The sequence below is a fragment of the Episyrphus balteatus genome, chromosome 3, assembly GCF_945859705.1.
Source record: "Episyrphus balteatus chromosome 3, idEpiBalt1.1, whole genome shotgun sequence".
Taxonomy (NCBI): domain Eukaryota; kingdom Metazoa; phylum Arthropoda; class Insecta; order Diptera; family Syrphidae; genus Episyrphus; species Episyrphus balteatus.
In genome coordinates, this window is record NC_079136.1 from 60045435 (window position 1) to 60057703 (window position 12269).

Sequence of the window (12269 nt, forward strand, 5' to 3'; positions counted from 1 at the left end):
GATTGGCTGTAGCTGGAAGCTCGATGAATTATTTAAAATTAGAAACGGTTTAAAATAACACTAGTCGACTCGGTTATTCAAAATGTTACCCACTTTCTCGGTTAAATTTTACTAATATCTCAAATTTTAGGCAAGTTTCTTGATCAATATAAACAAGTTGATTAATTTTAAACAATTTAACTTAACCGAGGCGACTACGTTGATTTTAGCAAGGAGAACTACGTAGTTTTTAACCAAGACTACGTTATTTTTAACACATTTTTTTAACCCACCGAAAAACAATTTTGGTAGGTCCATTATTTGTCTGTGTGTGTGTCAAAAATGATTTTAGAATACAAAATTGTACACCATTCAAGCCCACTTGCAATGGGTGCTGTTCAAATACCTTTCCAACTGGTACAGGTTTTTTTTTATATTCGGTTAAAATTTTTTGTTTTTCAATGAACATATCTTTTTATTTTATTAATATTAATTTTAAAACTGCCTATATATACACCAAATTTATTGAAAATTTATAATCACTTTATTTAGATATTTATTAATAGTCGGTAGGTATATAATTTCCAAAGAACCATTTTTTAGAGTATTCAAAGAAAAGTCTTAGTATTATGGTTAAAGAAAATTTACAAAAACAAAAATTGGGATTTAAAGAAAAATATTTTTTTTCACTAATTTTTCTTAAATAGGATACTACATACCTAGTACATACATTAGGGTGCTTCTTAAAAATCAATTTTCGAAATTTTAATGGGACACCCTTTCATTTTGTTCTTCCTGCCTTAAATATAAATTGGGTAAAATTTGGTCCAGTTTAAATACGTTCTAGGGGTCGCTACCACAATTCAAAGTTTTGAAAAATACACCAAATTTTGTTTTTTTTTTTCTCCGAAAATTTTAAAATTTGTAATCAGAATTAATTACTTTATATTAAATCTTTAACTGTTTTGAAAGAAATTTTGATAAAAATACAGCGGAATAAAAATGAAGTTTAATTTTGAATATTTTTGAACTGAAATTTTTTTTTGTGTTATTCTGTAGAATATCTAACTGAAAATTCAATGATTTTATCTGATTTTTTATGAGCCTAATATCTTTGTTCGACAGACAGTTAACTGACTGTTTATTAGAAGATTGAAAAATCGGGTCTTAAGCGTACTTTGTATTGTAACAAACAAAATTTTGTTGAAATTGATCTTTTTTTTTACTTAAATCTTTAGTGAATGGTAGCGACCACTAAGCCCCCCCCTGGCTACGTGCCTGTGTACAATAGATTTTTCTATCTGTATGCAGATAAAGCTAAATTTTAAGTTCGTGCGCAGCTGTTATTTTATAGCCTTTTATAGACCAAATTAAAATCATTTTACAAAAACACAGTTTTTTTAGGTTAAGTTTCTAAAAACAGAAATTTTAATATTTGTTCAACAGATCTCAACAACTTAAAATACAGGGTGCCCCAAAAGTAATTCTCGAACTAAATATATCGTCGCCCTAGTATTGAAGTGCCGTATACGCCATTTTTACATTTTTTGGGAAATCGCATTTAAATGTTTGGAAGATTATTGCGAAAGAACTAATCGCTGGCATTTTTAGTATACATGTTATTGGACATCTGGAATTCGTTTAGTTTTCAAAATATTTAAATTTTTGTCCAAAATGAGTTTGCCGTATACGCTATGAAAATCAGAAGTTTCTTTTATTCGTACACGTACTTAAAAAAAAAAAAAAAAACGATGTAAGACGTACGTCAAAACAATTCTCAAAATGTTCGTAAATTGCATGAAAAATTTGACGTAAATGCCAAAATTTGTTGTTTTTGTCAAAAAAAAATAGTGAATATCTCTGCAACGAAAAAAGATAGAAAAAAACAGATAACAGATTCGAAAACATAAGACTGCATTCCTAGTTTAATACTAGGGCGACGATATGTTGAAAAACCAAATCAACCAACAAACCAAGCTCTTAGAATTTGTTTTTTGCTCTTCAGTATTAATGAATTCAAATTGCAACATCTTTCGTTCCAAGTTGAACTTTGAAAACTTTTTTAAAAGCTACAAAAACAAGAAAAGTGTAAAATATTAAGCCAGTTTCAAGCCACACAAATTTTTTTCAGGGTGCTTGTCTTAAAATTGATGTTGACCCTAATTAAAACATCCTAATTTTAATAACATATTTATATTATTTATTAATGGCGTACGAAATAAATAAAATGCACGACTGAGGTCTCACGTACTTGCTCTTGCAGCTCAAAGCACTTTTATGTTAGTCTACTTGTAGATTTTAAAAGCCGGCTCGTAATTTAAAAAAAAAAAATTGATATTGGGGAAGAGCCGGCATGAAATTTTTTTTTTTTGTTTGACTTTTTTGAGAAAAAATAAAAATGCAGTTTTATTTCCACTGCTTTAAATATTACGTTTACAAATTTTAATCAAAATCGTTAGAGCCGTTTTCGAGAAATTCGCAATATCGTATTTTTTTGTATGGGAGGTATACGTTTTAAACGAGATATAAAAAACAAAAAAAAACCAACTTTCAGAATTCCATAAAAATCATCTGTATCAAATTTGAAGAAAATCCGTCCACCCGTTTAGGCTGTGGAAATGTGTACAAATGGACGCATAAACGCACAGACGGACAGACGTATAGACGCACGGACGGAATTGCGAGACCCACTTTTTTGGAATTCTCCATCATCGTAATGTTGGTTTTGATTAAAATTTTTCGACACGAAACCAATACTTGCCCTATAGAGCAAGTAAAAACAAAAATCGTAAATTAATTGCTCAAAAATGAAAGAATTGTAAAAAATAAAAATAATTTTTGTACAAGGAAATTAAAATATTAGTTTAACTCTTTCCGGGACAGTGGTACGAAAATCGTACCACCAATTTAAGCATTTTTTCAAGCTTAAATGTGCAATTATTAATTTATTTTTATATTTATATTATTTAATACCATTGCACATTAAAGCTTGAAAAAAATGCTAAAAAAAGTGGAACGATTTTCATACCACTGCCCCGGAAAAAGTTAAAGTGGAAGAATTTAGAAATTTCATGGGACACCCTGTGTAAGTAAAATAAAAAAAATGCTCATGTTATACCGAAATACTCAAAAGGAATCGAGTTTTTCATGCATTTTCTAATATTACCCTGAGAAAATTTGATAAGCAACGGATTCGTGTTCAGCACTCTCCATTAGAAAAAATCGAACCCACGAAAACTGACAAAAATATTGTACCTCTACCAATTATTATTATTAATTTTAATTATCTTTCAATAATAATACTTTTCATCTGAAATCTTTAAGAATACGATAAAAAATAGAGTTCCAAACCGTAGCATTCCTAAGCTTAAACAAAATATGTATAAGTATAACCCAAGAGAAAATTATTATAAATGAGTGGAAGGATGCTACGGGTAGCTCTTATCATCATATTTATTTCAGCTAAACTCACTTAATTTTCTCAATATTAATGTACACACATAAAATGCATTACAAGCATCAATTTATTATTTCTATTTCTTCACTTCATTAAATATTCTTATGTTGTTTTTTTTAATTTTTTGTTTTAATTTATTTTTGCAGGATCGTAATAATGCACAATCATCATGTGCTGGTCTTTTTGTTGCAGCTCACATTGGATTTGATTTCCCCGGTGTATGGATGCACGTAGATATGGCAACTCCAGTTCATTGCGTGAGTATAAAAATCTTCTCTCTCTCTAATTCCATTAATTAATTAATAACATTATCTTTTTGCTTTACTCTCCCCAACACAGGGCGAACGAGCTACTGGCTACGGTGTAGCCCTGCTGCTGGCCCTATTCGGAAACCATACCAATTGCCCGATGTTGCAGTCCGTTGCTCCAGCAGAATATGAGCCACCGTCGAAGCGCATCTGTCGTGATTAATAATTCATTAACTTCGTTCATCATCGCTGTAAAGTTTACGAAATTAAATCAATTTCACTCTTTTGGAGTTTGCAGAGTTTTGCAACGAAATGAAACGATGCACAGTTTTTTTTTCTTCCTTCATTTATTTTTCCCTTTTTGTTGCTTTTTAATTTATTGCTTGCTATGCAACTACCTTTTGGTTTCCTCATCTTTTTTTTTTTGGCCCGTTTCAACTCCCTTCAATTGTCGGGGGCTATTTTGCTTTTGCACAATTCTGGTTGGTTCCCAGCTCTCTGAGTTCTTAGTTCTCAGTTCCCAGTTGCCATCACCAAACCCATCACCATCACATTTCTGTATTCTGTTATAAGCGAAAGGAAGAAGAAGATTTCCCAGATTTCATCTGTCGTGCACATTTTAATGATGGGGTAGCCAAAACTGACGAAGAGAGATGATGTACCCCATCGCCAGCAGGCAACTTCAGAATCACATTGTAATATCAGCTGGACAATGGAATACATCCGGAAAGCATAATTTCTCATCTCTCCCTCTAGGGGGCCTTACAATTTAGCAGCAGTACGACGAAATACGTTTTTGCAGCAGATCTTTTAAGGAGCCAGAGCTCTTCCAATTGCTTTTATCTTTGTTGCTTTTGAATTCAGTTTTTTTTTTTTTTTTATTTCTTTGTATTTTTTTTTTTCATCTCAAATGTTCCAAGTGGAACATGATGGTGTACAAAAAAAAGGTAAAAATGGTTGAATTTAAAATTAAGTTCAACAGTATTGTAGCTTGTGGCTTTTTTTTATTTTGTGTGGTAAGAGGAGAGAAGACTACATGTTTTGTTTTCCTTTGAAGGACTTTCTGTTCACGAAAAAAAAAAAAGAATTCTGAATCAGTCGTCCATCTCTCAGAAAAAAAAAGATTAAATACGGTTACAACGTCCACCAAAGATATAATTTGAATTTTTTCTTCTTCTAACGTATCCAATATTTTTTATCTTATAGTTTTTGATGTAGACTATAGTCTATATACCATTTCGTGGATTTTCCTTAAGGACTAGAAAAAAAAAAAATTAATAGAAAGGTTTTTTTTTTTATAAAATTGCCAATTAGACCTATCGAATTATTTAACTATACCTATTCAATTTCTTTCTAGGATAACTTCGGACCCATTCCGAATTATCACTATAGTACGGGTAAAATTGGCATCTAAAAAAATAATGTTTTAAGTAAAGCAGAGACAAAGGATTAATAAAGCTGAAATTAATTTTGTTATTTTTTATAAACTTGGTGAAAATAACGGCTGTTCTGATTTCCAATCGAATTCTATTTTCTCCCGTTTTCGCGAATTTTAGCTGTTCCGAATTCCATATTTGAATACATCTTGGGGATTCATAGATGTTTTCAAAAAACGAACGGATCTACAATCCGACAAATTTTTGCCGTATTCATTCCGGGTAGCAATTTGCTACCGGAAAACAATATTCTTTACCAAAAAAAAATCGTATGAAAATCAGAATAACCGTTTTCAATCAATCAAAGATTCAATTTTCAATTGTAGAGAAAATGTGGGTCTATTGAAATTTAGCAACTTTGTTACTTTTGAGATTGGAAACAGGAATATCATGGGGTGTTTTTATGAGTGAAAAAACAAAATTGATACCCTTATGAAACTTGGTAAAAACCTTGTATTTGAGATCGAAAGCAAAAATAAAGAGTTTTCATTAAAAATAAATGGGGTGAAAGGATTTCTTTTTTTCGAAGAGAATGTAAAATTTGGACTTGGTCCTAAAAAGCCAATGATTCATTTTATTTTTTGTACTTGAGTTCTTAGACGTTATACGTGAATTATAGGCTTTTTGGAAATCACAGATTTTACTGTCTCTTCGACAAAAAACACCCTTTCACTCAATTTTTTTTAGACTCTTTTGATCCTTGGTTCTTATTGCAAAAGCAAACTTTTTGCCAATTTTCATGAGGGCAACAATTTTTTGTATTTATTGATTTTTTGTACTATTTAACCTGTTCCTTCTATCTGTAAACGAAAACGTAAACATAAAAAAATAATAAAGAGAACTTTTCAACATATTGCAGTTGTATATGTATTTTTTGTAGGTAATGTTTTTTCAATTTCATGAATGTATTCCGTTGACGTAGTACCTAGCTTGACGGGTTTGTAGAAAACTTAATCGTTCACTATGGCGTATGTGGAATATTTTCTCTTGATAAGTAAGGAGCTTTGGATGTAAACAAAACTTTTTTAATCGATTTTTAAAAATATTTCTATGAATATTGATTCTAATTCTATAAATAAGTTCAAATTCTCTGCAATGGCAGACGTTAAACCATAGAAAATTCTAAAATGCTTACCAGATTATAAATATGAAACTAATATCTTGTATTACGCCTTTCATAGTATCGATACCAAAGCCACCTTCGCTTAAAAATAATGATCAATAACGTTCACTATTCCACGGAGAAAGTCAAATAAGTTATCTTGCAAAATCTAACAGAAAATAAATATAAATGGTTTCTGTTGTTTTTATACATTCCAGATTCCAAACTGATTCCATATACCCTATGAGCTTGGTTCACTTAAATGGTCCCTCAACCCATCAACATCATCAGCTTTTGGGTAGAGTGTTTTTCTTTATTTTAAGGCTCCCGCCACCACCACATATCGGTTGGAATTGTTTTGCACCCAAAAACTAAACGGAACGGGTATCATAAAGAAAAGAGCCTTTAAGAAGAATGTTCAAACTAAATCACGCACACAAATTCGTGCAAGCACATCAGTTCAGTTCAAATAATCTCTTCTCTTCGAAATATCTTACGTTCCATCATCGATTTGTGTGTCCTTTCTGCGTTTCGCTCTGTCATCGCGTCATCATCATCATCGTCTTCAGTCCCAGTTGTTGTTTTCGGTGGTTGGTATTTCAATCGTTTTCAGTTAACATGTTATGCGTTTAGGTCTAGAGAAGTGGATTCCAGATATTCCAGGTTCAAAAGCCTTTTTTAAATGTATGTGACAAAGACGAAAGCCTTTTTCGCATTACAGCCGAAGCCGAAGGACGACTCTAAAACGACATTGATGCTAAAGGCTTTTTTTGTTGTTGCTTTTCTTGCGACTCTGATAGAGCACGTGCGATTATTTCCTAACATCAAACCTAAAAATCAGGATATATATATTTTGCATAAATTGGGAATTGTTTTTGAAAGGGGTTTTTCGTTCGTTCGTTTTTCTGTCCTTTGCGTTCCAAATGACTAAAACGATATCTTGGCGGTATAGTGTGGGAGTGTTGTTTTCATGATAGAACGAAATCAATTACGTTTAAAAGAGACGAAGACGACAACGAGCATATGGAAGAGGAAGGGGTATAATGAAAGTGTTTCTTCGATTCCCTGGAGGCTCGCTTTTGCACGAATATATTTTTTTTTTTTTCAGTTTTTTGTTAAGAGAAAATTGAAAATTGAAAGCTGTTATGGCGCCCAATATTCAAGACACGTGAAATTATCATTTGAAAATACGAAATAACGAAGATAGAGTCTGAATGGTAAAATATTAAATGGAATTGTATGGATTTTGCGATGAAATGTTTAAAGATTTGTCAAAAGGGATCGTGTTTGTAGTGTGAGAAGTCGTTTAAGCATGTCACAAACAATAATTGAAAATTGCGACAGTTGATTGAAGTATCCACCTATTTGAAAAACAATATCCTTTCAAATTTTCAAAACGCGTGATTATGTTCCGCCAAAGACATTTTTACATGAACAAAATTGAAAAACTAAATATAACATTAATTTAAGAAAAGAAATAAATGTTTTTTAATAAACGACACTTTAATTAGATAGTCTGCCCCCTTTTAAATGCAAATGAAGGGTCCATTGGAAAAACGGCACATGTCCACTTTTTGTCAAAAATAAATTAATGATGAGGTCTTGTAGTATTTACTGAGCACTATCTGATAGCATCCTTACTTTTAGAAAACTATTTTGAAATAAATAAATAACTGACGTGACTTCAAATAATTTCAGCTTATTAATTTTTTTTTCTAATGAGCAAGCACTAAAGGGGTTTTGGGTACCCTTGATTTGTTAACACGGTACGAACTTTAGGATTATCAGTAGAGTAAAAAGCTGACAAAAAAATTTTTACTTGCTGTGGGACATTGAAGTATTTTTTCACGTAAAAATTTTGTTCGTCGAATATGGACATTGCTTGCTTTTCTGGCTTGTTTAAACTTTGTGCGTTGAGGTTGAAGGAACGTTACCTTTTAATCCAGATAAACTCGAGTCAAACCACGAATTATCTTTTGGTTTGAATGTTTCCATTATAATTATTAGGGATGAAATATCTCGTTGCGGAGAGGATTTAATTTTTGTCCATATCTGTTAACTGGATTCAACGTCAATATCGAGGAAGCATAGCGTACAGTTAAAGTTTTTAAAGAAACTGTTGAAACTCTCCCAGTTGGCACTACCGGCTATTGATGACTATATCAACAATGTGCTTCATACCAGAGTTGTAAAAATATCAATTGATAAAAAAAGCATTTGAAATTTAAAATTAAATGCACGACTGGGGTCGCACGTTCCTGCTCTTGCAATTCAAAGCACTTTTATGTAAGTAGATTTTAAGAGCTGGCTCTATATAAAAAAAAAAATTGAGATTGGGGAAGAGCCGACATTTAGGGTAAAAATGTTTTATTTGACTTTTTTGGAAAAAATAAAAATGCAGTTTTATTGCAATTGTTTTGAGTATTACGTATGCAGTTTAATCAAAATCGTTAGAGCCGTTATCGAGATATTTGGTTTTAATTGATGAAAATTTGTATGGGATGTACCTACACTTTCTAAGAGAGATATAAAACAAAAACAAAAAAAAAACAACTCTCAGAATTCCATTAAAATCATCTATACCAAATTTGAAGAAAATCCGTCCACCCGTTTAGGCTGTGGAAATGTGTACAGATGGACGCACAACCGCACAGACGCACGGACGGAATTGCGAGACCCACTTTTTCGGACTCCTCCATAATCATAATGTTGGTTTTGATTAAAACCTCAATTTTTTTTTCGACACGAAACCAATACTTGCCCTATGCTATAGGCTATAGCTATAACACTGGTTAACAAAATTAAACTTTTTTTTTGTTGCCGAAACAAAAATATACTTTTCTGAAGGTTTTCGGTGTGCTGAACTCGAATCTGAAGTCAAAAAAAATTAATCAGCTCCCGTTTTTGAAATATTACCGTTAGAAAATGCAGTACTTCGGACCTTATTCTTTTATATAAGGAAAATTTTTTGAGCATATTTAGTAACGGTTTTCATAAGTACTACTTACCACCTTTTTAAATCTGTTTAAATCTTTCCAAAATCTTTTTTACTGCCCGAGATATCCTAAGTTGTTTGGTATTTTTATAAATTTTATAATGTCATTATCTTCTTTATGATATATGAAGCCAAACCCACTTACTTCAGTTTGAGATATCTCGGGCAATATAAAAGATATTAAAAAGATTTAAACAGGTGTCGAAAGATGGAAAACAGTTCTAATAGAAACCGTTACTAAATATGCTCAAACAATTTTCTTTATACAAAAGAATAAGGTCCGAAGAATTCAAAAAAACGTATTTTTGCATTTTCTAACGGTAATATCTCAAAAACGGGAGCTGATTAGTTGTTTCTGACTTCGGATTCGAGTTCAACACACCAAAAACCTTCAGAAAAATATATTTTTGTTTCGGCAACAAAACCCTTGTAAACCAGTGTAATAGAGCAAGTAAAAATGTTATTGCAACTGAAAAATAATTGCATTGAAAATAGAATTTTTATTGCTTATAAAAATATTTTGCAAATAAAAAAAACTCTGCATTGAAAAAAAAAAAAAATAAAAAAATTAAATGCAAAAGGTATGCATTTTTAATATTCGTCGAATTTCTTTGAGTTTTGACTATCTTAAAGTTAAACTAGCTAATGTATGGGCAAATAGTCAAAATCGTTTAGAAAGAAATTCGACGAATAAAAAAAAAATTATTTAACCCCTTGTAGCCCCATGTGACATTTCTGTAACAAACCGAAAAAGATCGCCAAAAAGCTGTAAAAAACATATTTTTATTCTCTTAAAGCTTCTTACATAATCTTTAAGAATTGCTTTATAGAAATAATGCGCCATATTTCAAATAAATAGCACCAATAGTTTTTAATTGGCAGTTAATGTTGAAAGTTCGGCTTTTTTGGAAAACAAGCAAATTTATGTAAAAACTACGAAATTCAGAAAAAATATTTTTCGTGCGAAAACTAACGGGGTTTTATTTTTGAATTTTAGGAATGCGACTAAAAATAAATATTAGATAGCTTTTTGTTTGAATTTTTGCATTTATACACAAAAATAAATTATTTAAACTTTTTTTTTACTGCGTAAATTTCGAAATAACTAAGCAAATAATGAACTTATTGAATTTTTTAAAAAAAATTTACGATGTTGGGTTACAAGGGGTTAATGCACACATTTTGCAGTAATTTTTTTACTTGCAATAATAATTTTTTTAATACAAAATATTTTTATTTGCAACAAATATTTTATTTTTAATGCAAATTTTTTCAGTTGCAATAAATATTTTTTTAGTGCAATTTTTTTGTATTGCAATATTTTTTTTTTAAATTTGTAATGGAAAACAAATGCATTAAAAATTTTTTTTTACAACTTTGGTTCTAAGCGTGACTAAGAGTGAATTCTGCTATCTCAGACTGTTGTTCATAGTGACGTCTGCTATTTCACACTGCTATCTGCTGCTATCTCACCAAATTAAAATCACCTATTACACCATTCTGTGTGGCAAAAGAGTCTTATAAATACTTTCCCGCATTTGTCCATTAATTTACCAGGATCGTCCGTTGATTTGCAAAATCATTGGTATGTAGCTATAAAATTACATTTTTTTAATGAAACAAATTTTTTTTTTTTAAATCTGTCGGACACTTCAAGAAATTTGTAACGTGGCAGAGGGACAAACATTAATATAGCATTAGAAATGCATGCTTTTTTGTTCTTATTGGTTTATGTAAAAACAAACAAATAAATTAAAACTTTCAAAATAACATTTTCACATAAATAAAGATTAAGTCATTTATTTTTGACTTTGTCACAAAACACCTTCTAAAAATATCTAGCTACTTTGTTAAAAAAATATGCACAAGCACATGCATAACTAAACTTTCCATAAAGTAAAGAGTATACATTATAAAACACTTTATAAAACCATAACCACAATTATTACTTTCCAATCTGCATGTTATGTGAAACAGATTAAACTTTTTCCAACACACACGTCCCCGCAAGAGTTCTAAAAACTAAAAATATAAAAAAAAAAAAAATATTTAAACTTACTACCAGTTTATGCAAAGTATAAAAGTCAAACTATGTACATATACTTCCATGGAAATTTATTGACCTGGTGATATCAAAAGTTAATTTCCCTTCTGTGACACTCTAAACTATGTATAGAGTTTAGTCTATGTTCAGTTCAGGGTGGTACACTCTCAATTTTCAAGACAAAGTTCAAAAGAAAACCCCTTAAATTGATCCCAACTATACTTCAGACCGCCAAAATAATTATTGCCAAGAATGTATTTCCCTTATGCACCCAGTAGAGAAAAAAGAAAACCTCTAACCGCTTTACTTCCATTTATGTATTTTAACACACACACACACACACCACCCACAACCCCACAAGTGTTTGTACTTTGAGAGCTTTAAATTTTTGGATAAAAGGACATGATGTGAACTTGCTTCTCTATGCAACACAGGAGTAAAAGACATTGTGCAGCACTATGGTAGATGAAAGTTATCCTCGAGAATTGTCCTGAGATAAAAGCAGCCAAGTTGCAAATTGGCTTGATAGCCAGTGTTACCATAATGTAGTTTATCTTTTTTTTTTTTTTTAATTTACCTACATATAAAAAAAAGTTTACAGTCCAGCGTAATAAAACTTTGGCCCAGACAAAATATATCACAATATTTTATTTGTGGAAATTGTTGGCAGCAATGTCCTCACTCATGTTCTTAAGGTTCCATAATAAATCACATTTGGAGCTTAGCCACTATCTTGAAAAAAAAATTCAATTAAATTGCACTTTTCGATTGGAAAACGAGTTATCCTTGTAGTCCAGTGCATTTATGATGTTCATATATGGGCGACCCAGCAGTTTGTACCACCCCCAAATTTTTTTTGCTTATTCGATAGAGCATTGGCTGAATATCATTACCCCGATGTTTTGCACTCGCGAAATTCACCTTTCGGCCGCCATCTTGGATTTTACTTTTTGTTGAATATCTCGGTTTATATTTATCCTACATAAAAGTTGTGTATACAAGAAACGT

At 31.1% G+C, this 12269-nt stretch overlaps 1 protein-coding gene and 1 long non-coding RNA gene across 2 annotated transcripts in view; one reads left to right on the forward strand and one right to left on the reverse strand.

Annotated features, from left to right (window-relative positions):
* Positions 1 to 4002, forward strand: part of LOC129913836 (probable aminopeptidase NPEPL1) — a 33121-nt gene extending 29119 nt beyond the window's left edge. Inside the window, exons 5-6 of the mRNA XM_055992739.1 lie at positions 3583 to 3693; positions 3776 to 4002. Of these exons, the coding sequence (XP_055848714.1) occupies positions 3583 to 3693; positions 3776 to 3907 (243 nt within the window). The 3' untranslated portion in view covers positions 3908 to 4002. The remainder of the gene's footprint in view (positions 1 to 3582; positions 3694 to 3775) is intronic.
* A 587-nt stretch (positions 4003 to 4589) lies between these two features.
* LOC129913837 (uncharacterized) lies at positions 4590 to 7580 on the reverse strand. The gene is made up of 3 exons (XR_008772099.1): positions 6256 to 7580; positions 5023 to 5094; positions 4590 to 4942 (listed from the first exon to the last, which is right to left on the reverse strand). It is a non-coding gene; the product is annotated as an uncharacterized LOC129913837 (long non-coding RNA).
* Positions 7581 to 12269: the final 4689 nt, after the last annotated feature.